A 27,311-nucleotide genomic window follows, 5' to 3' on the forward strand; every position below is an offset into this window, starting at 1 on the left:
TAAGAAATGGTATGTATTAGTTATCTCAGGGATATGTAAAGCCACCCTCTTGAGTTTCTAATTGAAATCTCCCCATTTTCCTGTGTGCATACTTCACTAGTAATAACTGTCATTTAATACATTTATTTATTACAAAAAGATGGGCTTTACTTTGTTTTGACCAGTTCCTTTTTGTTAGAAAAGTGGTACTTTTCCCCGACATTTAGCAATTATAAATAGTACTGCAATGTAAACTTTTACAGTTCAATGATTTCCATAGGAAGCAGCAACAGAATCAGAACTGTGGGGGCCACAGCTATGTGAATCTGAGGTGAAACGGGACCTTTGCTTTTCATTCATGCTGTACTTACACATCACCAAGCTGAAAGAAAAGCCTGCATCCTTAGTTTACTTATTCAGGTTTTGTGTTAAGAGCTTTGACTATTAGTAAGTTGATGCTTGAGGTATTAACTCATCTCTTTGGGTCTCTCTCTTTTTCGAGATAGGGTTTCTCTGTGTAACAGCCCTGGCTGTCCTGAAACTCACTTTGTAGACGAGGTTGACCTCAAACTCACAGAGATTCACCTGCCTCTGACTCCCTATTGCTAAGATTAAAGGCATTTGCCACCATGCCTGACTCTTTAGGTCTCTTCTTAGAGATTCTTTTTTTATGTAAAATCAATGGATTTCATACTACATAGTTTTGACTGTTCCTCAGTTTTAATTTTGTGGCTTCTTTAAATGAATTTTTTCTCTTTTTTATAAAAACATATAGACAGTATTTCCAGTATTATCTTTTGTGATTTATTCTGGGGTGCTATGCTTCTAGCTGAAAAGACAGAGACCAATGGTTTTAAACCAGGGTGTTTTTACAACCTTCCCGGGAGACAGATGGCAATTTCTGGAGACATCTTTGTTGCCATGATGAGGGGAGCTGCTTTTCATATCTCTGGGCACAGACCAGGGTACTCCTAAGCATGAACAATACATAGGGCAGCCTGTTGCCCTGCCCCTTAGAAAAGACTACCCAGTTCAAAATTTCAATCGCACTCAAGTTGGGAGTTGCTAGTGTAATTACCAACACTGCTGGCCAGCATGTGGATGGTTTCATTTACTACTAAATTTATTTAACTGAATCCTCTTTGGTGGATTATTTTTAAAGTTAATAGAGTGTCTAGAATATTTCCTAAATAATATTTTATCATAGCTGAAATGCCATCTTTAATATGTGTTAAAATTCACAAAACAAGTACTTAAAGGTTAGTGAACACATATCTATTTTGAGGACATATATCATAGTTATTCATCCTACCATAGTTACACTGTTTAACTTCCTGTATCTTTGCAATCACTTCATTACATTCGATAACAAATCTCTTTGGTATTCTGACTCAAAAATCCCCACTGAAGCTGTCACCCGTTAGTTGTGAGTTAGAAGTGAGCTGGCCTCACTTCAAGAGTTGTGGTCCTGGGGTGATATGTGTGTGTGTGTGTGTGTGTGTGTGTGTGTGTGTGTTGCTGCTGTTTTGCTAAAGGAACAGGGTGTCAAACTTCTCTGCCAATATTTACATTCATATCCATAGATTAGTGTGGCATCAGTCTTGGTCAGGGAGATTTCTGTTTGCAATGGACACCAGCTAGTATAGAGAATTATAACTTGTCAAGTGCTGAGAATAAGTAACTGTTGGATGCTCGGCCTTAAATGGGCGTCTGTATCACTTCAGTCAACACTCTGGTCCAGAGTGAGGTGGAGAAACAGTAAGAACTGGAGGGTGAGGAGGCCATGACCTGATTCTAACATTCATGAACTTATAACAGTGTTTACCTGCACGAGAGCTGTTCAAGACGGGGCTCATCACCCTTCCCTTAGGGATGAGGGAGGGACACCTATAGCCTTATCCCTCTCGGAAGAGCAGTTAAAAGATTGCGGGGGGGGGGGGGGAAGGGGTCAGGGTGCTCAGTGGTGAGGTCACGAGCTAGTTGCCTTTGCTCAAGTAAATCGTATCACCTGTGCTCAAGCAGGCACCCATCACTAAATGCAACAGATCATCAGAGTAGAAGGGGGACTTGTCACAAAGAAACAGTACAGTGCTAGGGGGACAAGAGAGAATGGCGAGATATCATCAAAGTATATGACATATATGTTCAATATGGCCATGGCCAACTGGAGAATCTAATCCAGACCGAGTTGCTCTGGCCACTGCAGAAACCACGTTTCTTTTCTAAGGGAAAAGTCAGCGGGCTGTTTTAGTCGTTACTCCACACACTAGTGACCCTAGAAGATGATATTTCTACTGTGATAGCCGTTCCCGGTGCCCACACCCATGACTCCTCGCAGATGACGCCTGTGCAGACTGGCATGACTGTGCAGAAACGCTGTGGTTAGCAAACAGAAGGCTGCACACATGTGTGACTGGATGTGTAAACAGCCCTGCTCAATCTCCCGGGGTCAGTTAGGGAGACCTCTCCCTTCCACACTGCTCTCCACCGCCGACAGGCCGTGGGTTGCAGTCGAGATCTCAACAGTTTCTTTTGGAGGCTTCATTGCCTCCTTCATTGTCCTTTATCGTGGGTAGACCAAGACGAAGCTTGTGATAGAACAAACGGGCCACTCCTGTAGTCCCAGACAACAGACAGGGAAGGGGGACTCCAAAGACCTGAAACAAGGCTGAGGCCAGTGCCAAGACGAAGAAGCTAAGGAAGGTGAGCACTACAAAGGCGAAACTGCTGAACAAAACAGCTGGCGTCAGCAGCTGGAAAAGCTCTAGGTAGGGGCTGTAAATTGAACAGCAGGAGTGGCTGCCAGGGCTCCTGGGATTAGCTGCCCAGTGCCGGCCTGCTGTCATTCAAAACTAGAAAGTGGCTCACAGCACAGGAGATGCACATGGCCTGCTTTAAGTCCCCCAAACAGAGCAAAAGTACCCTCTGCTGATTGCAGCGAGTCCAGTAAAGTTCAATGAAAGAACAGAGATGATGCAAAGGATTGTGGAGAACATTCTCTTTTGCCTAGAAAATGGTGCTTATATTTTCTGCTTATTCATTTATTTATTTATTTTTGTTTTTAAAAAAGAAGAAACACAAAGAAAATAAAAACAATAAAATGAGTTACTTTTCAAGAGGGGATGGGGAGGATTAGGATAGAGGGAAGCTGGCGAAAGCAACAGCTGGGACAGCCTTGCCAAGTTTCGACCTATAGATGCTACGCATTCAAACCAGCTAAGAAATACTGTGTTTCCTTTAGAAAATTCTGTTCTTCACAGCAGAGAAGCGGAGTAGAATCCAACTGAGTTGACTTCATGTGCACTGTAGAAAAAAATAAATGAGTGTGTGGATGTTTGGAGTCACGGAGTTTTGGATCAGTGATATGCCTCAGTGAGTTAAGGTACCTGCTATTAAGCCTGATGACCTGAGTTTGATTCCAGGGACCCATGCGGTGGAAGGAGAGAAGTGACCCCTGCATGCTTCCTTCTGAGTTCCACACATGCACTGTCTATACACACATACAAATAACTTAATGTTATTTGTAATAATGTAATAAAAACTTAAAAGGCTAAACCTGCACAGTGTTGCTATGGAAGAAGAGGTAGAAATAACATCATGAAAAGCAGGAAGAATGAAAAAGAACTCCTTGCAGGCTGGTTAAGAATTGAAGTTATCAGAAGACATATACCTATAAAGCCTCCGACAAAAGAACACACAGACACTCATACATACATACATGCATACATACACACATACAGACAGACACATACACACAATGGCACACATATCCAGTCTCTCCCTCCCTCCCTCCCTCCCTTTCTCCCTCCCTCTCCCTCTCCCTCTCCCTCTCTCTCTGTCATTCTCTTTCCTTATATCCAAAACCCACAACCCAGGATTCTCTGAGGAAATAACGACTCTAGGGTAAACTGGGGGTGAAGAATAAGTGTGGGACACCCCATAGTGCCAGGAAACAGAGTACTTATAAGATGATGAGGATATGTCCAGAGAACAGGAGATGGCCTGACTTACTTCCCACTGACAAAATCTGGGAGAAATTAAGAATCACAATAAATGTAACATAATAAATTAAGCAACACAATCAATCTACCCAATAAAATAGGACAGAATTTATACTGACAACAAAAACCATAAACAAACAGGATGGGGGGAAAGCCAACAAATGTGGAGGAATGGTGGGAATGGAGAAATCTTGATTTTGTCATCACCACCTCTCAGTTATTTACGGGTGATAAACTCAGAAAAGCTTGAATAAAGAGCAACTCGTCCAAGGAGCTACTGCTGGTTAACAGATGCTGAGAGGAAGAGAAATTTTCTCCAGTGGTGTAGCCATTGGTAAGCTGCCCTCAAGCCAGTAGAAACTCCACATCCACGCTCATCAGCGAATAGACAAATATAAAAGTAAGAGGACACTTCTTAGGAAGCTGAAGGGGTCCAAGAGGGTGTGGGAGGGAGATGAGAGAAGGTACTAGCACATTATATACAGGTATGAAATTGTCAAAAAATAAATAAAGATACTTAAAAAAAAAAACCCATGTCATATGTATAGTTAAACATCTTCCTCCAGAACAGTGGTTCTCAACCTTTGGGTTGCAACCCCTTTGGCAAACTTCTATCTCCAAAAATATTTACATTACAATTTATAATGGTAGCAAATTACAATTATGAAGTAGCAATGGAGATAATTTTATGGTTGGGGTCACCACAACATGAGAAATTGCATTAAAGGGCGGCAGCATTGGGAAGGTTGAGAGCCCCTGCTCTAGATTGATTATAACGGCAAGGAGGAAAAAGGAGCAATACACTGAAGAAACTGGACTAACTTTGCCTGAAAGATCAGGATTAATCACACCCAACAGATGTATATATCAATTCTGTACCCCATGATGTTCATGATTTAATATTCCAAGCTATCACTGGAATCTAGGCATGAACTATTAGACACACCCAAATGAAACATTCAGCCTCCTTTCCACACTCTCTCTGCTGTGCAGGGCTCTAACCCGGGTAACCAGGTAAGTGCTCATCCACCGAGCTGTACCTCAGTCATTCACCCGGAAGACAAGAAAGGCTGAAAGACTGTTTTAGAGGGGAATAAAGAGAAATAAAAAACAAATCAATTAATTGCTAATAGTTGGCTGGCATATATTTTGGTGCTATTTTCTGTGTCTCACTATGTAGAAACTTACAGAATTATTTTTTAAAAAAGATTTTTGTTTTTATTATGTGCGTCTATTTGTAAATTATGCACAAATGCGTATGTGTGTGTGCAGAGGCCAGAAGAGGGTGTTGCAGGAGTTCCGGGTGCCTGTCAGTCCCCCAATGGGCTGGGATCCTGTGGAAGAGCAGCAAGTGCTCTCAACATCTGAGTCATCTCTCTCTAGCCCAAAATTCCCTTGGAAGTTGAGATCATTTATATACCTGATGAAACAAATTATCTTCCACTTTTCAATTTTTACCAACGACATGGTGGTGGGGGCAGTGAGCATTCTATGCCTCTGAGTTTCACATGAGTGCACTCAGCATTTCCGTACACAACTACGAGAAACACACTGGCCCAAGAGAGCCTTCGCCACACCTCTAAGTAATTTTCCAACTTCGGTTTTCTAAAAGTTTCTACAAGGAAATTAATTTTTAAATTGATTGCTATTTCACTATCCAGTAATATGGTCATGGTTCTTTCTTTTACTTCAGTGCAGTACTTTATAATCCTAGCAGTAGATTCTCAGATTCTAAAATGACTACATGCTTGAAATAATTTACGCACGATCATGGTGCACCTGCGACAAGACCGCACAATTCTCTTCGACAGTGTTTGCTCTACGGTGTATAGACTTTAGCTACAGGGGAGAATGGCCTACAGTTTTATTAGTCTGTCTCTATTAGGTCTGGGTATCAGGCTTCGCATTCATGAGACTCAACTTTTTCTTTGCCAATGAAGAGTGTCTGCCTGAAGTGATTGACGATGTTAAACTGCTTCCCGAGTAGCAAGTGCCAGTGCGCATTGAGAAAAACTAGTCAGAGACAGCTCTGCAAATAAAATAACTTCTTATCATTACAAGTCATCTCTATGCAATTTTAATCGCTAGAATAAGCAATTTGTCAATCAACATTAGTACTATAAAAAACAAACAGCTCCGGTGTTTCCATGGTGAAGCAGATTTTTCTAGAGGAGTCATTCTAAGTACATGATGCCAACACAATCTTATTTTAATGGTGCTTCACGCGGGGGTTTAAAGTCCATTTGGGGTGACTCACGGAAGTATTATTAAGTTTTAAAGACTAGTATCTGTTTTCTTTCAGTCAGTATTTACCCACCTGCCCTAGATGGATTCTTAGCTTCTACAGCAGAGTAGGGGTAAGAATATTTATTTGAAATAATTTCTGACTGTTTAAGAAGCTGCATATGACCGTTCCTATGAGTCCAACACTGAGTGCCTGCTGACACCTGATGTGGTTTTGCTACAACTGTGCTCATGTACAGGTGCATGTGTGTATGTCCATGAGTGCACTTGCGTGTGTGGGTGCATGTGTGGAGACCAGAGGCCAACCTCGGACGCTGTTTCTTCGGAGCACCCCTCCTGTATTGTAGAAAGGGATTCTCATTGATAGCCAAGGCTCACCAAGTAGACTCGGCTGGCAGCCAGCAAGCCCCAGGGATCTTCGTGTCTGTCATCCCAGAGCTTGGGGTACAGCATGTGCGGTCACACCTGGCTTTTAGCCTGAGTGCTAGGGATCAAGTTCAGTTCCTCGTGGATGCACAGCACACACCTAACTCCCTGAGACACATTTCTAGCCTCAATTTTCTTTTTCTTCAGGATCTGCAGCTTCGGGAATTCAGTCATCTTGTTTCCTTGACTTTGGTCTCAAGAAACCTCCACTATTCATTTGAACTTTTAGTATATATCTATGGTTTTAATTTCAGCCAGCATCTACAACCATATATGCAGACCCACGGTCAGCAGACTACTGTTCATGGTGGAAATCCGGCCTACAATCTGACTGTCTGAAGACACTGTCACACAAATCCGTTCACATCTAGTCCATGGCTGCTTTGTCCTGACAAAGGCAGCGTTGAGTATTTGCAGGCAGTTACATGATCCACAAACTCTAAAATACCGTTTAGTGTTCTTTCACCAATCATGGAAGAGGCCATGGCCTTTGGGATTTGATTGGTACAATTCTACTGGTTAACACATGATGAAACCACAGGCTGGAGTCTGAACCCTGCCTGAAACAGGAAGGGGCTTTAGACCAAGTGTTCACCTTTTCAGTGCCCCTTCTTTCACCTGTATTTATTCTGTTGGCTAAAGGCACACCTATAAACAGCTACCATAGTTCTTGGCATGGGGAGGCACTCAGTCCACAAAGGCAGCAACACCGCTCCTTTCTTTAAGAACACTTGACTTCTTCGGTATCGCAGTCACCTTCTGTAGCCCTGTGTTTTCACATGGGCGAGTTTTCACCCACTATGTTTTCAAGCCCAAATCACTACCTCAAAGCGTTGTCTGCGTTGAGGAGAGCTCAAGTTGTTATCGAATGTATTACCTTGGAATACAGCTTAATGTCAGAATGGAGCCCAATGTGTCGTCACAGACATATCCCAGAGGAAATGAGTCAAAACTTCCTGATTTAGAACAGACTGGTGTGCGAAGTTCTCAGCTTACTCGCTACGCTTCCTTCTTAGTCTTGTGAAAAACTCAGGGGTTCTGAAGATGCGGTGCTCAGGATTTTGAGTGTCTCTCTACATCTGTTTCTCTACAAACCATCTTCGGCTAGTATTCAGGGAACCAGTAATGTTCCTTAAATGTGAAGAAATAATAAAAAAAAAAACTTTCTCTATCTCCCCTCCCCCACCACAGTGCTGAGGACTGAACCCAGTACTTTGTGCTTGCTAGGCCAGCACTCTTCAAGGAACCAACCCCACCCTACCCCACCCCACCCCACCCCCACCCAGTCTGTAAAGCATGTGTTCCTACCTAGGCAATTAATTTGTTGCTTCTACTTTTCCCTACCTTACCTTTATAAACACACACTTTCTAGAATGAAGAAATTACAGCGTGAGAGGTGCCCGCCATGAATACATTGAAAGCCGATGTCAGTGAGAGTCCAAGACATGGGGCAGACAGGACGTGTACAGACCAAACAGAGCAGAGCTCTCCTTAGCAAATGTCACCATCTGGGCACACTCAACACCTCCGCCTCCTCTGTGTCTGTGTAGTCAGCAAGGCAGCCCCTTTCACACAGAAGCTGCATAACGCATGGGACTACGGGCTGCAGTCTGTGCTCCAACTCTGAAGCCATCATGAATGCTGGCAATTAGTCCTGCATGCGTTACGACCCTAGTAGATCTGTGGTCACTGTCTGGGACAGAGGAGGAATCTCAGAGAGCAACGTTCTTCCTCTGGCCACTGAGCCTGACATCTTTTTAGGTTTTCTTTCCTTTTTTTCTCTTTCTTTTTTACTGCAAAAGAAACAACGTGCTCTGTCTAAGTGCTTTGGTATGTGAGCCTGGTTAACATTTCCAGCTTCAATGTTTCCTGAGAGGAAGTAATTCAAAGTGTGTTATCTAAACAACTCTAATAGGTCTAATCCAGGAAATGATCAGGCTTTTACTGCTCACAATGCCACTCAGAATTAATACCCCCACTGCCATCACTCTAAACCACTGAAGTAAAGTGTGCACACGGGCACAGACACACATACATATTCTCTCTCTGCAGTAGGCAATGTATCTCTAATAACCAAACGATAAAACAGAAGAACTAAGGCAGCATCCCTAGAAGAAGGTCACTTTAACTTGCAGTCTCTGATGAAGATCTAAGAGAGACAATGGAGATGGGTCCTTTGAAGTTGTGTTTATGAAGAAAAGTCCTTCCTTTGTTTCAATAAAGTGAACACTGTGGTAAAACGAAAAAATTCCAATTCTCAATAACAATAACTGATCTCATAAATATGTGTAGATTAAATGCACAGTGTTTGATATCTAAAACCACAAATCCAGCTGTGTTTGGGAAAACGGCAACAATTAGTGCTTTAAGAGTTAAGGTGAGTGTCACTCCTGTGTGTGTGTGTGTGTGTGTGAGAGAGAGAGAGAGAGAGAGAGAGAGGTGTGTGTGTGTATATGTGTGTGTATATATGTGTGTGTATGAGAGAGGGAGAGGTTTGTGTATGTGTGTATGTGCATGTGCGTGTGTATCTAACAAGAACTAGGCGAGGGACGGCAAGCACAATGGCACTGGCTTAGTGGTGACGGCATGGCAGACAGCTTGCCAACTTGGCAGTTCCCCGGAGATGTTCACAAAGGCTCAGCAAACAGAAAAAGCATCAAACACTAAAATAAGCAAGCCCATAATTGTACCCAGTGTATCATCCTCCATGAGTCTTGACAATAGATGACATCTGACTCATGCTAAGGAAACCCTGTGATTTTTTTTTTTTAAACAAGCAAACAAAACTTGGCTATGTTTAAAATTTACTGTTACTTTAGAATCTTCCCTCTCCACCTGCAAAACCTACATCGAATGTGTAGCCATCAATCCTTTCTAACCTTGGTGGCATGGAGCGAAGAACAAGGCTGTGTGCTGAGGAGGATCTCAGTGACCACCAGAAAGGTGTGTCACTCTGTGAGGTTTGGTAGAAAAGCCAGTGTGGTCTTCTGTGCTAATCCAAACACTATCTATCCATTGTAGTTCCCAATTCCCAGCCCAGCAGATCAGAGACGGGAAGTAAAACTGGAAAAGGGAGTATTGAGGCAGGTGTTCTAACAGGCACAGGGGTGCCACATGACTTAGATGGGACCGTGAGATACTAAGTTATCAGCCGAAAAGAAAATGGATCAACTGCACAAGCTACTGGGACAATGGAGAGTATGCTCAGATCACTATCAAGTCCTGCCAGACAGACAGACACACAGACAGAATGAGGCAGAGCACAGAGGTGGCTGGGTTGGGCTGCGGGACCTGGAATCCATTCTAGATGCTGCTGACTGTTTTAGTCACTGAAGTCAACTAAGGCATTTGCTTCTTAGTTTTTATATTTGGTCAAGGGAAGAAGACTTAGGGGATATATAAAGACCCCTTCAGGCCTAAAACTATGCCTACAAAAACTCAAACTCCTCACCTTATTGAATTGTTTACAGTATTCTAAAATTTGATTCTTGAGTACATTAATCACTATCAAGAAATGAGGCTTAGGTATAAGGATTGTGTTGTAGATGTACCAGTTGGTGCTAGACATTCCTTGATCTCTTATTCTGATATTATGGATCTCTGTAATAGCCTCATTCTGCTAAAAAAAAAAAAATCTCCTTTTCTGAGGGACGAGAGCTATACCTATCTGTGAATATAAGTGTAAGTATAAAGAATATAGTTAAAAACTACACTGACTTTGGAAAATGGTAGTGTAGATTTCTCCTTTAAGGTCTAGGATCTCTCTTGCTATGAACTGTTGGCTAGTTTTACAGAACCAAGCAATAAGTTCCCTCCATCCCATTGAGAGGATCTTAAGTTCATTTAGATAACTCGTAGTCATCCCCAAGAGTATATGTGCCACTATTATAGCACCGTGGACCTTCTGCCAGGTTGGCTGTTGTTACGGCTCATGGGCTTTACAGTCAGTAGGAGTACTGACTACTTCTCTGCTTGGCAGCTGGATAGCTCAAGCTGCTTTTGATCACGACAACTCACCACAGCAACAGAAACCCTAACTAAGACACCTTTGATAGAGCACATCCTAAATGCCATCATCAGAAGTTCCTTCTATGAGGTCTGGGCAAGGACAGGGAGTTACTGTCCACATCTGACCAAAGTGTCACATGGCTGCGTGGCTCACTTTCCTTATTTGAGGTAATGCAAACTTGTCATTTTGCCTCTGGGGAAATGTCTGCGGAGACAGCTGAAAGCCAGACCTCCCAGGCCGGAACTAAAAGCCGTAAGATAACGTCCAGTTTGCAGCGGGGCCCTCTTAGTCTGGAAGGAAGTAATTTTAAAGCTTTTGGGGGCAGCAGTGAAGACAGAACAGCTCAGAACCAATGCCAAGTCCAAGCTGCCTTTCGTCCCCACCCTTCTCCAGATGCAGCAACGAGGACAGAATGCGAATTAAAACCTAATTGGTTAGTCATTATTTTGATGGCAAGAATGTATGTGTGGGAAAATTTCCTATCAGCACTGGGCTGAGTTTGAAAGGCTGAAGACATTTCAAATAATTCACTAGCTATTAGTGTAATGTCTCCTAAAGATATTGGAATAAAGGGGTAATTTTGAATCAGTGACAAAAACTAGCTTCTCGATATGGCGTGCTTAATGAAGACAATGGCTCTGAAGTATTAAATAAAGTGGAAGTGAAGTGATGTGCTGGGCAATTCTTCTAAAATGAGAGATAATTTAGTATGACTGAGAGTTCTGCAACAGGAACCGAAGCTTCTCCATATGGGCTTTGGGAGCCACAGGGTCTCTATCGCATGGCTGCTGGGTGAAAGAAGCCACAGCCAACACGCAAATAGGGCTGCACTCCATACGATACCAAAACACATATGGAAACATGGGTGTGTCCGTAGCCCATGGCTCACTAACCCCACACTAGATACTTAAACAGGACTGGACTGCATGGCTTTGTGTAATTCTTACAACACAGGTCCGAGGCGGGCAGTATCACTATTGCGCAGGTGAAGATGCTGGGAGTTCCCGGGGTTCTGCAATGTGAATGTGGTTACACTATCTGTGGGTGAGGCTGAACTCAGCTCTAAACCCAGTGCTTCACAGGTCTTCAGGTCACGGTGGCTTTAGTTAAAGAGAGACACATGGGCTGAACACAGTTATGCAGCTGGTTAAAAAAAGATTGTTTTTCTTTTTCTTTCTTTCTTTCTTTTTTTTCTTTTCTTTTCTTTTTTTTTTTTTTTTTTGAGGCAGGCTTTCTCAGTGTAGCTTTGGTGCCTGTCCTGGAACTCGCTCTGTATACCAAGCTGACCTCGAACTCACAGAGATCCGTCTGCCTCTGCCTCTCGAGTGCTAGAATTAAAGGCATGTGCCACCATCACCTGGCTAAAATAGAAACTTTTTTTTCTCTAAGATTTATTTATTCATTATGTATATAGTGTTCTGCCTGCATGTATGCCTGAACACCAGAAGAGGGCACCAGATCTCATTACAGATGGTTGTGAATCACCATGTGGTTGCTGGGAATTGAACTCAGGACCTCTAGAAGATCAGGCAGTGCTCTTAACCTTTGAGTCATCTCTCCAACCAATTTATTTATTTTTAGGTGTGTGTGTGTGTGTGTGTGTGTGTGTGTGTGTGTGTGTGAAGGCAGAAGCCCACAGAGGCCAGTGTGTGTGTCTGTGTGTATATGTGTGTGTGTGTTTGAAGCCAGAAGTCCACAGAGGCCTCTCTGTGTGTGTATGTATGTGTGTGTGAGTGCATGCACGTGCATACATGTGTATGTGAAGGCAGAAGCCCACAGAGGCCTGTGTGTGTCTGTGTGTGTGTGTGTGTGTGTGTGTGTGTGTGTGAAGGCAGAAGTCCACAGAGGCCTGTGTGTGTGTGTGTGTGTGTGTGTGAAGGCAGAAGCCCACAGAGGCCTGTGTGTGTGTCTGTGTGTGCGTGTGTGAAGGCAGAAGCCCACAGAGGCCAGTGTGTGTGTCTGTGTGTGCGTGTGTGAAGGCAGAAGCCCACAGAGGCCAGTGTGTGTGTCTGTGTGTGCGTGTGTGAAGGCAGAAGCCCACAGAGGCCAGTGTGTGTGTCTGTGTGTGCGTGTGTGAAGGCAGAAGCCCACAGAGGCCAGTGTGTGTGTCTGTGTGTGCGTGTGTGAAGGCAGAAGCCCACAGAGGCCAGGAGATGATTCTTGATGTTAGAGCTAGAGTTCAGGAGCTCTGAGCTGCCGGGTGTGGTTGACTGGAACTTAATTTGGGTCCTCCTCAGAAGCAGTATGCACTCTTAGTTGCTGAGCCATCTGTCTAGCAGCCAGTGTGGCTGTTTTGAAAGACAGCGGAGAGGTTAGAGAGATGGATGGCTTGGCCATTTGGAGCCCTTGGTGCTTTCCAGAGGACCTGGACTTGGTTCTCAGAACCCACCACTACCAGCTTACGATCTCTTGTAACTCTGGCTCCTGAGGGTTAGACTCTCATTTCTGGTTTCCTTGGGTATGTGCACACACATATATACAAATAATAATAAAAATTTTCATGGAAACCAAAAACTGAAGGATAGGGAAAATGTGATGAAGGAAGGTGGGGAAACGCTGTTCTAAAAACACTGAATAATTTGGTTCTTTTGTTTTCGAGACAGGGTCTCAAGTAGCCTAGGCTGACCTTGAACTTTTATTACTAAGCAACTGAGCATAATCTTGAACTTCTGATTATCCTGCCTCCACCTCTCCTGATCTAGGATGATAGGCATGCACAACTATGTCAGCTTTTGTATGGTTCAGTTGTCATTTGTCCTGGAAATGGGGCTTTGAGGACATTGCAAGTCCCCTTCTGGCACTGACCTCATTTGGAGCTCAGTTCTTTCTCCTCACCCTACTCTCTGGATGCTGCGGTGCTTCAGGCCCCAGGCCTGAGCCCTCTGCCCTCTGTTCTCTGGGTTGTGTTTTCTTAGCCTGGGTCCTAATGCTGTTTTGGAATGGACAGCTCTTCATTGCTGTGCACTCTGAATGCCCAGGAGCACCCCGGCCCCACACACTGGGGGCCAGGACTTCCTCCATCCCATGATCATGACAAAGTTACCTAAAGACACTGCCAATGTGCCCAGGAACAAAATCGCCCGCCAATGAGAGCAGTTATTGCAGGTCAGTGAAACTAGACTCAGGGTTTCAAATATCCTCTAAAGGTGAGGGGCTATATACGTACACCCCAGCTTCAACCTTTCTCCAAGTTTGAAATCCGTGGAGCAGTTACATACCATATTTCCACTTGGAGTTAGGATAAACATTTGTTTATTTATTGTCTTCCTCTCCACTAGGCTGTGTCCCTGAAGATGGGCACCTGCATACAGTTCTGGACAGACACTAGGACTTCAAAATACATTTGCCAGTTAACCAGTTAAAAACTACATAGGAACTCATTTTGTGCAGTTCACTAATGATGGGGCAATCAGGTCAATGATTTGAAATGTACCGAGGTACCTTTTAAAGACAAGTTTTCCTTGTTAATGTTAGGCTAGGAGAACCGCTTGGCGAGTGTGGCAGCACACCTGCAGTCCCAGTCCCAGGCAGCTGGGGAGGGAGGAGTGCTGTGAGCTCGAGGCCGGCCAGGGCTGCATCTGAGACCGGTATTGAGCATAAAATGAAACGGACACTTCATTCTAAGTAAGTGTAGATAGATATGATACTATCCACTGTACTTAATTAAAATTTTACTATAGTCTTAGACAGAAGACAGAACTAAGGTTGCTGTTCTTATGATTTATTATTTTTGTAGTGTTGAGGAGTAAATTTAGAGTCTAACACATGCTAGGCAAGACTTTACAACTGAGATATATTTCCAACCCTGAGTTGCTATTATGTCAATATATTTGTTATTACTTCAAATTATTACAATTCATTTCCATTTTGGACTCTATAAAATGCATATTTATTTATGTATGTAAATATGTATGTCTTTGGACAATTATAAAATTACTCATGAATTCATAACTACAAAAAATTTCAATAGTGTATCTTATTGGCCTAGTTTAGGCCATTCCTTTTCTATTTCATGTATGTGAATGTAAGCACACACATGAATGCATATGTGCATGTGGAGGCCTGAGTTTAATGTTAAGAATCATCCACGACCATCCTTCTACCTGTTCACTGAGCCAGGAACTCTCAGTCAAACACAGAGCTCACTGATATGACTAGTCTTTGATAATCAGGGATCAACTGCCTCTGCCTTCCAAGGCTAGAACCACAGGTGGGCTACTAAGCCCTCCTGACATTTATGGAGGTTCTAGGGATCTGAACTCCAGCAAGTGCTTTAGCCACTGAGCCATCTTCCTAGTACCTATGCCATTTCTGAACTGGAAAATAAAGGGTGACATTTTTTCTATGTAGTTTTAAATTTATTGAAAAACAACCCTGCCCCCAAACTCTGCCTCTTGGGAAACATTTTCTATCTGAGCCTATATAGTGCTATTTTTCATTTTGTTCTTTCTCCAGGGGATGCAATAACCAAACATGGCATTCTGTCCTGCCCACCTCTGCACCCAACACCAATATCACGTACACTGTTTGTTAAAGGCCGTGCTTCCCAGTGCTGGACTTCAGTGCCAGCAGCAGCCAACATTCCTGAGAGTGTCCCAGTTCATTCACCTGCCCGGATACACATGCAGTAAGCATACGGAGTTCTGTACTTCATTACACAAATTTCCAAAAATTTTCCTACCAATGGCTCTTTGAACATTTCAATGACTAATGCAAACTTGATTGATGGCTCTTAAAACTCTGAAAGTATTAAACAACTCTGTAAGTATTACACAACTCTGTAAGTTATCAAATACCGATGTTTGCACAGCTTGGAACTCAGTCAAAACCCACTTAGCTCTCGGTGTTCTGAGCTCACATTTCCTAAACTAGTCTGTGCCCTCAAACTTGTAAGTGGCATCTCTATTACACATACGTATCTTTTTGTTGTGTTGTGTATGTTTATGTTTACTTGTGTGAGTGTGTGTGTATGTGTGTGTGTGTGTGTGTAAGAGGTCAACACTGATCATCTTTCTCTATCACTCTCTGCCTTATTGTTTAAGCCGGGATCTCTCAATGAACATGGAAGTTACCCAGTGACTAGGCAGGCTGGCCAGCAAACGCAGAAATCCTCCTGCCTGTCTCTCCAGCACTGGAGTTACTGGCATGCATGGCCACGTTAAGCTTTTATATGGATGCTGGGGATCAAACTCAGGTTCTGCCTACACAGCAAGCATATTACTGACTTAGCCGTCTCCCCAGCCTGTATTGCACATGAGGCAGGGTATGGTGGTGTATGCATTAAATCCCAGGCAGGAGGATCTCTGTGAGTTCAAGATCCAGATTGAACTACATAGTGAGTTCTAGACTAATTAGGGCTACACAAAGAGATCATGTCTCAGAAAATTTTACATGAGCAATATGTAACCAAAAATAGAATATTAATCTTAAAAGCCATAAAAGATTTTATGCCTGACTTGTCACCAGTTAGGAGATAAATTACTTTTAGAAAAGAATTTAAAAGTATTAGCTTGATTTTTTATGTTTTTCATTTAGCTAATTTTAAATAAAAGTTTTAAAAGGATGGTTTTGACTTAAAAAACCTAGATTCAATATTTTATGAATTAATGGAACTTAGTAAGTTTAAAAACAAAGAATATGCTCTCATGCACATGGAAATGAAGGCTTGCTCTACTGATGGCTGATACACCGGGGCACTGGAGGAATTAAAAAAGAACCCCCAAAACAAAAACCAGACCTTTGCATATAAGTAAAACATTCAGTAGAAGATTTCACATAGCATAAAATCTCCGTAACTCGAATAATAAAACTATCGAAAGCAGACCATAGTGACTGTCCTTCAGAAGTGGGGAAGAACGGCGTGCCTTTGCCATCGTCATGGGCACATGTTTGGGAACCACCTGGTCCTGTGTTTCCTGAGGAGTGTAGGTGGAGCGACTAACCCAGAGGCACGGATGCCGTCTTGGGCCAATACCTCATGTAGCCTGTTGTTCTAAGAAACAGGTATGCTGACTCCTAACATTTGACCTGCTCATAGAATCTGACTTAGTTGACTTCCTATGTAAAAGAGGGTAAACAGGAAATCCTTTCAACATAGACACCTGAAGGTGTTTGAGGGTGACTGTGGGTGTCGATGACAAAATGAAGCAGGCGTGTGAACAGTACAATTGGAACCCATGCGAGGGCCCTGCTCCCCTAGCCAGTCTGGTCAGAGGAGCTTGCCCATATATGGAAGTGCACCATCCCTTTGAGAACAACAGGCAGCACTGGGCGTGTGCCTGTGAGCTCTCTCGTTCCTCCTTGATTTCTTCTTAAAAAAACGAAATGATGATATTTGGTTCATCACAGGCCTTTTGCTTCTAAGAGTGGAAAATCCAACTTAGCAGAGGCCCTGGTGAAACAGCTGTTGGAGATCGGAGGATGAAGTTCAAGATAAAAGCATCTTTTATTTGCTTAGGAATTGTGATGCTCAATATTGACTATGAACATGACAGGAGACAAGACTCCAGGCTTGTCTGTGAGGGATTTTCTAGGTCAGATTAACTGGCTAATCCATGGGCTGGAATCCCAGACTGAAGAAAAAGAAGAAAGTGAGCTGAGCATGGGAACTCTTTGCTCTGCATCCTGACGGTGACATAGTGAGGCCAGGGCCTTGAACTCCTTCCTGCTGCCACGGTGTCCCCTCACTGATGGGACTGTCCCCTCAAAGATGTGAGCCAAAAGAAATCACCTTTCTTTAAATTGCTTTGTGTTGATATTTGTCTCGGGCATGAGAAAAATAGATACAGCGATGTTACTTCTGAAATCGACAATTTTAAGATCGAATAAAAGACTGTGGTAATAAATACAGTGTGTGGATAGGCGTGGGGTCGTCGCTACCACCTGCAGTGTTCCAGATGCTAACATTCACCCCCTGAGAGGATGGAATGTGTCTAGGAGGCACAGATGTGCACACCTTGTGTATTACACACTTGAAAGCGACAGCGTCTCAGTGAGGGGTAAACATCTGGTTCTTCGGAGCTACCTTCACGTTGAATGTAATTTCCTCCATGACGTACACACGCTCAGGAAATGCTTTGGCCACCTCCTCCACGCTGTTGAAATATTGCACCGGCTCCTTTATGTCCCGGTCTTGTTCCAGCAGCTTGAACTGTCCTAAAACACACGACAAGCAGAAGAGAAGTAAGATGTTTATGCTGGACAGCCGTCACCGTGGCGACAACAGCCTCTTCCTTCACGGAAGCTCTTCTCTGTTGTAGATTGCTATTCATTACCATGTTAAAAAAGGATGAGCACCCCTGAAGGTTTGGTTAAACTAGAATCTATACAATTTTCAAAAATCAGTGTGAAAATGAGAACAAATTGCATTTCATCTTTTTCTGTTCAGATTCAGGGTTCGTTATCAGGGCTCTAAAATTATAGTGGATGGATGCTTGCATGTCTTTAGACCTCCGAGGGAAAACATAGTCTGCTATAAACAGTGGCTCAGTTTTTCAGCACTAAACTTTCTTGCCATTTTGTTTTAATAACTATTGATATTACTTTCTAAAACTGAGGCCCTGTACCATGGCAGAACAAATCTTTTGAAGTTAGTATTTACGACAGAATAAAATCAGGGCTGGGGTGTAGCTCAGAGACAGCATCTGATACCAGACGGAGGAGTCGCCACGGGCAACCCACCTTCAGCAGCAGTGTGACCTGGACTTAGCTCCCTTTCCCGATTCAAGGTTTCCAGTTAGAGCTGGAGAGAAGGTATCCGCTGACAGTGAGGTGGAAGAGAGTGATGGAGGTTTAAAGAGAGAAGATTGTCAAGTGCCCATTGGGGACACAGTGTGCCTGCTGAGCAGCATAAAATCAACACTGGAGGTTCCCAGCTGAGAATTAAAGGGAAGCCAGAGACACAAGGCAAGGTCAGGGACACCGGCACGAGACGGGAAGAGACTTAGTCTTAGATTCTGCCACCACTGTGAAACTGCCAGTGCATATGGGAAGTGAGGCAGGAGGAAGGACTTGGGAGATACGCAAAGGGGAACCCAAAGCCTGCTCACCAACTTGTGGGTTGGGAAAGATACCAAAGCTCCTGGTAGAAAGGCAGAGAGACAGTGAAGATGTAGTGGGATCAATGGCTCTGACTTGGAGGAAATTTTGACTCTGGAGGGAATTAGTTCAAAAGCTATAAAGGAGAGAGGCCTACTTAAAACACATCACTTGGATGCTCTAGACAAGCTCAAATATTACTTTTCAGGAGCCAGCCTAGCCAAGAAATAGATTTGATACATTCCAGCTGAGATAGACAATCTCTCTGTGTTACGGGATGAGTGACGGGACCAAAGCAGCTGTCCGGGCGAGTTAGAATATATATACACATACATACATTTGCCTGTGATCTAGAGAATATCTGACAGAGACTTCAGGTACTTGCCAACATTCTCAACTACCTGCAGTGGTGATTTATGTTTTGTAATTTATTATAGGAATAAGAAATTAAAGATTTGGAAGCTGAAGGTGAGTCAAACTATCTATCAAGAAACAGTTTCATGAAAGTCTGAAATGTCACCTGCTCAAGTCTGTCATTAGAGTTTAATTTGTGGTCAGTGTTTTAGGAGGCTTTTCCTAAGCTGAGGTGGGACTTGTATGCATCCTAAACACTCATTAAGTAGCTAGCAGCTGCTCAAACTGAGTTATGTGTATTTTTCTAGTAGCCACACTAACAAAAAGCAAAAAGGAAAAGGTGAAATCAATTTTAACAGTAGATTTCATTTAAGTCAGCAGACGGACTGAATAAAATCAAAGTTATTTCCTGTTCCTTTTGTGATACATGTTCATGGTGTGTGTGTGTGTAGGACAGAAGACAACCTCAGGTGTCTTCTGGTGCCCTCTACCTTATTTGACACAGGAATTTTCGTAGTAACCTGGGGCTCGGGCTCACCAGGCGCCCAGCAAGCCCTTGTCTCTGCTTCCCAGCACTGGCATTAGAAACACGCCCCATTTTATCCAGTCTTTTTGTGTGGGTTCTGGGATTGAATTCAGGTCCTCTAAGCACTTTACCAACTGAGCCATCTCCCTAGTACTTGCACTAAATCTCTTAAATCCAATGTATGTTTTATACCTTGACAGAGTAGACCATTTTCTGTTCATCAAATAACAAGGCTTACAATTAGTATTTCCTTCCTTCCTTCCTTCTTTCCTTCCTTCCTTCCTTCCTTCCTTTTATCTCCCTCCCTCCCTGCTTACCATGATACCTGATACTGTGTTTTGTATAAGGCTTGTGTGTTTGTGTTTCTGGGAATTAATCCCAGGTCCTGTGCTAGGCAAGTGCTCTCTGTAGAACACTATCCCCAGTCTTTTCTTCCTTCCTGAAGGTTTTGGGAACTGGATCTAGTGTGTGTGCATGCCAGGCAAGAGCTCCTCTGCCGAGCCACACATCTAGCTCTTGGTTTTATCGTACAACTTCCTCCCATCCATTTCTCTCCCACCATGGCTCTTGTTCTTTGGGCACTCTGGAGTCATTCTTCTATGGTGCCTATGATTTTATATGATTAATCTTCTCAAGTATAACTTAGCATTTAAGCATCAGAGCCTTGCCCGCGCTTGTCTCCCCATTGTTTAGGAAGGTCAAAAATGCACACGTGTGGAGTTCTGAGACCCAACACACACAGGTGAGGGATAAGAAACAAATACAGCAGCAGCCAAATGCTACTCAGCTTTTATCATCTGAACATTCTATACATCAGAAAAAGACTGCTTTCATGTTAGAATGCTTTTCAGATCTCACTGTAACATTCTGATTTTCATGCTTGTCTCTGTATATTCTAACTACTCTCCTGTGATAGGCTATCTAACACAAATTATTTATAGTTCTCATAGTCTCCAGATGACTTCCAAATCTAGATTACTAAAACCTGACATGCCTTCTTTTCTTCTTCAATGTTATTTTTGAGACACATCTTGCTGTGTAGCCTAGGCTAGCCCTGTGACCCTTTTGCCTCGGTCACCTGAGTGTCAGAATCATGCGTTTTCTTCATGGGCTGAGTCATAGCATGTATGTGACTCCTACTGCAGGGTTGGTACACTTTTCTGTAAATATTTTACGTTTCCCTAACTAAGTGGCCTCTGGCGAGAGAGTGCAAAAACAGTCACAGAAACTTTACATCAAAAGAGAGCAGCTGGGATCCCATCAGACCACACAACAGCAGGTGACAGGTCAGAGATGGCCCCTGGGTCGGCCGACGCCTGTCCTGCTGGACAGGGTAGAAAGTACAGACCAGGGTAAGTCACAAAACGAGACATCACAATGAAAATGGCCAGCCCTCTAATTCTACGTCACTGAAGAGTCACGCCAAGGTCTCAGGAGAGCCTGTAACGTGTACTACGATGCCAATATCTCGGAATGGCAGTTTGCCTCTAAATGGAGAAGTGAACCTGTCCTGGGATGATGACATAAAAAGCCAGCCGCAGGATGCTCTCACCTTCTGCCCGTGCTTTATAAAGCCAGACTTCTGTAGTGTTTACTTGGCTTCTACTATTTTATAAATGATATGATGGTGCCTGACTAGTTAGCCCGACACACTCTTGGGAAGATGCTAGGCTATGTCATTGATCTACATCCTCTGTCACTCTGTGGCCTTAAAACTGGAACTTTGTTAGAGCCCAACCTTGCAGACTGGATGAGTTAAGGGCCGGTTTCCTGCCAAAAGTAAAATCAATTTATATAACACATATTCCCACGACCCCCACACAGGGGAACTAATTCTTTAACAGACCATTTCATGAATAACACAGTCTTTTGTGCCACCAAATAAAAACATGTGGAGGCTGTGGAAACATCTGTTCTGAGACGTTACTGTCAAGCTCTGTTCTTGGAGACAGAGGGAGCTCCATTGTCTTTCAGCCGCTTTGATGATCTCATAAAACATCTCCATTGTGAGACCTGGCCCATCTGTGGTACCCTGGAACTCCCAGGAGCTAATCCAACACCAATGACATGCTCGTTGGTGAGAGTTTAAATGACTCTAAGGCGATGTTTAGAAGCCAAGGACTCATGCCTTAGTCCATGTGCTGTTCCAAAAACTCCATTTCATAATTAACATGTTGACTAGAACTGTCATTTAGAAAATAGTCATTTTTTTACATGTCCCTCAAGGCAGACATACTGGACGAACTTCATAATGCATACTATATTAAGCACAATCGAGAGGCCCCAAGCCCTTCCCTTGACATCTAAAATATAGCACCCTCCTAATACCAAGGGACTATTTTACAACAGCGCTTCTTTCCTTCCAGGGGAAGGTTGTGCCAGACACGAGAAAGAGAAACAAAACTTACTGATTAAGAAGAGGGAGCAACAGCGCTGAGCAGGGAGAGAGAGGGAGGAGAGTACAAGTTTGTCAAGCGTGCCATGGGCTGCAAGTGAAGTAAAGCAACCGTCAGTAGGAATTCATTCTGCACCCAGTGAGGACCAGACTCCAGGGGTAAATACTCTGTTTTTACAGCAATGCTCTTACAAGAAGTGCTTGCCATCTTGTCAGCACAGAGTCATGTGTGTGAACAAGAGAACGAGGTTAGAGCAGAGGTTTGCAGTGTCCCTCATGGGACATAACTCACCTGAACAGCATCCTACTGATGTCCTCCACGCCCACTGTGGGAACAGTAGAAACAGCAGAGACTACCCCAGGAGGATAAAACAGAAGAATGGAGGAGTGCCAGAAATACAAGCACAGCCGAAGGCTAGTCTGAGCCAAGGCTAAGCAAAGAGAGCCCTGAATGTCGAGATGCTGTGTTCTTCGTGAGGCTGCCATACTGGCATAAAGGAGCAGGTGCTCAGAAGCAGTGAATGGTTTCTAACTCTTCTCCTCTCGCCTCTTTCAGAGACAGACTGCCAGCGTTAAGGTGGACAGGCTTGAGACCACTGTGCAGAAATGCTTTTCGGTTGGTTAATTAACTGATTAACTTTTAAGACAAGATCTCACGCATCCTAGGCTGGTCACCAAATTTCCATTCTAGAAGATGACCTTCGTCTCCTGGACCTCCTGCCTCTGCCTTCCTGATGCTGAGATTCAGCCGTGTACAGTTACAGCTGACTCAGCGATGTCTTTTAAATAGCTCAAATATCTGAACCTTTGAACTGCTGGGCCATTTCCACAGGTGAAGAAAGAAATGAGCCATTCCCAATGAGTGAAACAGCAAACCAAATGCCACCTCCCAGTAAATAAAAAAGGCTGGGCAGCAGTCTGTGCTTATGATCAAGCTCTCCCTAGCAAAGCAGTCTTGTTTTTTATCCACATATACAGCAGGCTAAGGTCTCTGTAGGATTGGAATAAAAGGCAGGACCGCCAGAGAGAAGATACACACAACAGCAGCAACTAACCCTCTTGCATGCACGCGTCTACTTCCACCAGCGCTGGGAGTTCATTTACTTACATCCTCCCCCAAGTCCAAGAGTGTCTGACACAGCCCAACTATTTGCCTAACACCAAACAACAAGCAGCATTCTGTGTGGACAGCTCATCGCGGCGTTCAAACCATCTTGTTCTTTGTTGGAGCAGCACAGAGTCTAACTCCACACATGCCATCACCCATTTAAACAGCTTCCTCCGGGTGGGCGTCCAGACTTATTCCAGTCTTTTGGAGCCACAGTAAAGTCAGCTAGTGTTCTTGCACTGAAGGTTCTGAGTATTTAATCCCAGGACACTGGTGGAAATGCCTAAATGAGAATTTGCTGGGCCAAAGGGCAAGTACATTTTAATTCTTTACCCTGCCAAACAAAGTACAAATTTGTGCCCACTCACACTTCCCCAACCTCATGTTTTGCCTAATGGTTTACTGGAAAACCTTTAAAAATCATTGTCAATCAACTCTCTCACTGGGATTCAAATTATATTTTTATTATAAAAGAAGACACAATTATTTTTCACTAATTACTATTTTATATCTTGGGGTTTTAAAAATTCATTTTCTTATTACCAACTTTGAAATTTGTACCAATCTTAAACATAATTTTAAAAATAAGAACTGGGCTAGGGAGATGGCTCAGGCTATGAAGCGCTTGGTGCTCTGCACCCCAGACTCTATACAAATGGGCAGTGTAGTGGTGTGTGCCCATGATCTCCATGCTGTGGAAGGAGAGGCAGGAGTGTGTGGGCTCTGAACCACTGGTGAACCAGAGAGTTCCAGGGATACCGTGAGACCTTGTCTTAAAAATACGGTAGAGAGTGACTGAAGAAGACACTCAATGTTGACCTCTGGCTGCCGCAAGTCCATGCATGTGCATGTACCGGTACACATATGCACAGACATGTACAAATGTATTCACTACACAAACACACACACACACAAAATAAAATAAAATCAGGTTTGAAATGCTACAAGGTGGCATTTCCTATTTTAATCTGATTCTCTGTATCAGTTCGTGTTAGTTTCTAAAGCTACAATCTGGGGTAAACAGAAGAAGTTCCTTACAATCAAAGACAAGGAATGGATCCCAACACAAAGGCCCTCATCATTATCAAGAGCAGGAATTAAAACAACGCAGAAAGAAACCATCAGTCATAAAACAATTACCTCACAAAAAAGCACAATATACAAAAATGGACTATTGCAAATAATATGTGGATATTTCTACTTATGCTTCCACGGGGCTTATACAAACAAGCTGGACTATCACCTTCTACTCTGACACACCATCTTGGGATGAACCTAAATCTACCTGGATTTAAAACTGTATAATTACTGCATAATTCTGGGGTAGATGTTTCAAACAGTCAAGTTAGTCTATACTCCAAAAATAGCTTCCCTATTTTTTTTTTTTGGCAAAAAGGGAAAATTTTATTTTTTAAGGTATCTAATTTGTCATTTGTCTCTTTAGATTTACTAGAAAATTTCTGGGGCGAGTGTTCCACTGAAAGGACAGCCCTAATATGATCTCAGAGTTGAGCGTGGCTGCTAACCCTGCGTAACAGGACTCTCAACCCTGTTATCCCTCCTCTACTGAATTCAGGCTCCCCCTAACTCTCTCATTCTTTTCTAGGAATCTTTTTGTCCTCAGCACCCACTGAGTCTATTCTGCCTTCTACATCATTTTATATGGTATTATTGCTTCAAATTGCAATCCCATTCCCATCCTTCCCCATCTGTTACCACTACACTTGAAGCTAAATCCACCTCTCTCGAGGACCAGGGCATCCCTTAATCATACGTACAATGAATAACACTGTACCACAATAGCTCTCCAATCTCTAAGGGCCTTCCGTGACCAGCTCTGCTCTGAAGGTTGAAGTGTGCCCAGTGCCAACACAGAGAAAGAGCTAGAGAATCACACACCACATGAGCAGCTCGTTCAGTGCCCCATCAGCCTTGGGAGGCCCCACCTCTGGATGAGAGCCATCTAAGGACACTAATTTACAGTCAGTCCAGTTTCCCACCCAGTGTCCCCTAAACAGTCCAGGGATGGGTGGGACGATTAGACACAGCTGGCAAGGGACACTGAAGCCTATAGAGATTAAAGTGTTTGCTTTGGTCTGCGTGGGTCAGGAGTAAATCCGGGATTGGGGCTGTGTTCTGACCCAAATCTGCTGCTGCTGTGATGCTCTCAAAGCACCCGCAGCTCCTGGGGGTGGAATGGCCGGCTCATTCCAGCTCACCTCCTGCTGGAAGAACAGAGAGGAAGCGAGTAGCAAGAGCGGTCATTAATTTAGTCAATGAATTCGTTTTTGATAAAATTTGAAAGCCTGCTCGAATCGTCTCATTTAATCCCCAAAGTGACCTGAAATTGAGTAAATGATAAGGCCATATTTCATTTAAGCATGCTGCAGGGCAACTAAGCATGGGAAGCTCACGGAGTGCCTGGAACTGACCCTGTTCTGGGAAAGTAGAAGCCAGCCCCCCCCCCCCCCCCCGCTGCCTTCCGTTTATAATATCTGCCATGGTTGCTAGTGCAGCCTGTATGAAGCAGCTGCTTCTGTTAAAGAGCAAAAACATACATTAAGAAGTAGGCTCCAATATATAAAAGTCAATTTTATTTGAGGTAGGTTCTTAAGAAACAGAAATATAATGAAATGACCTATTATCTGCATAAAGATTGAGTACCCAAAATAAAACTTAATTTATTTAATTTGAAGTTGGATTGTATGAAAGTGAAGGGCAAACAAAGGTAAGTAGAAAATTAGGAGAGAGAACAGATTAAGTGAGAAAGACAGACAAGAAAAAACCAGAATGCACATATACACACTCTCCACCCAGAAAACTGGGAGCATGAGTGTGTAGTCTACATGAAGTCGAAGAGTCTGGGTGATACGTGCTTCCCCTCCACGCCTTAGGAAAGCATCTACAGGGGAAGCAGAAAGCCAGAGATGTGGCCAGAGAGCAAGGGTGGTGAGGAACACACAGGATTGCAGGATCCTACCACTTTCCCTCTCTTGAAACATGACCCCCCTCTTGGCTTCCTGCTCGCTCTCTTCCACAGCTCAACAGCAAACTCCCACACACCGGTGGGACTACAGAGAACGGGCAGCCAGATAGCGGCTGCTCACGCTGTGGTTCCCATTAGGGGGAAATGCCTCGATTATAGAAGATTTAGTTCTTAAATTCTGCGCCCAAACTGGAGTGATTAAGAACCTCCGTGCACAGAAGCGTGATGTGTCTCAGAACCACACTGCACAGCAATCACCACACGGGCTCAGTCCACTCAAATACAGCAACAGCAAAATGAAAACATATTACACACAGGCCCTATGTGGTGCTTCTGGAATCTGGTCGATAACATTTCTACCAAATTCTTAAGGCAGAAACAGCGAAGCATACTAGCTCTGTAAAAGACATGGAGGGAAGTTAAATCTGTACTACTATGTGAGATGCCAACCTGAAAAGCTAGCTATGCGGCACATGATTCCAAACACATGACATTCCGAAAGGCCACACTGTGCACACGGTATAATGATCTGTGGCTCCAGGGTGGGGAAGGGACTACAGAGGCCAGGCGACGGAAGCACTCTGCATGACAGAATGGTGGCTTCAGGACATTCTGATCTGTTCAAGTGCACAGGTGTCCACCACCAAGAGAAACCCTAAAGTCAACAATGGATTTTGGGTAATGATGTGCCAAGGTAGGTCTGTCAACTCTGACAAATACTCGCTCCACTGTGGTGTGAGACGCTGATAAGGGGGGGGAGTGAGAATGTACACGTCGGGGTAGGGGACTATGGGAAATCTCCCCAAAACTGTTCAATTAAAAAAAAAAAATCACAGCTAGGGCAGAGCTACAGAAGCGCACCGTCAGGCAGGTGTGTTCTGTTCTCTTGGCTCAGCACAGGCTCAGCTTCTGACTATCGCTGTGTCTCCAGCTCAGCACAGCAGTTAAGTGTGTGGGCTTCTGTAGTCCAAGTCTTGTCTCTCACAGGGAGATTCTGGTGAAGTCCTAACTTTCTAGACACATCCACTCCCTAGTTTCCGTAATACAGGTCAGAAATACTGACATTAGACTCATGAGTTTGACTAGATAACAGACGGAGCTCGGCACAGCTACAGAAGATAGGACGCTTGGTGAACGCACTCATCAGTCCTGGGTGGAAGTGCGGGAAGATGTGTTAGCAATGGAAAGGGGAGTAACCATGCTGTTATCCTAACCTTTCCTAGGACACAAGCTTTCTTAGCTCTTG

General features: G+C 43.7%; 1 protein-coding gene across 4 annotated transcripts in view; it reads right to left on the reverse strand.

The window, feature by feature from the left end:
• The window catches only part of Garem1 (GRB2 associated regulator of MAPK1 subtype 1), a 175,085-nt gene that overhangs the window by 27,443 nt on the left and 120,331 nt on the right, over positions 1 to 27,311 (reverse strand). For 2 of the 4 annotated variants that reach the window (XM_038330689.1, XM_038330688.1), the window contains exon 3: positions 17,684 to 17,814. In XM_038330689.1, coding sequence (XP_038186617.1) covers positions 17,684 to 17,814 — 131 coding nt within the window. Of the gene's footprint in view, positions 1 to 17,614; positions 17,815 to 27,311 lie in introns of those variants that run through there. The other 2 variants (XM_038330691.2, XM_038330690.2) reach the window with 2 other exon arrangements.

This window comes from Arvicola amphibius, chromosome 5 (genome assembly GCF_903992535.2).
Source record: "Arvicola amphibius chromosome 5, mArvAmp1.2, whole genome shotgun sequence".
In the NCBI taxonomy this organism is placed as follows: Eukaryota; Metazoa; Chordata; class Mammalia; order Rodentia; family Cricetidae; genus Arvicola; species Arvicola amphibius.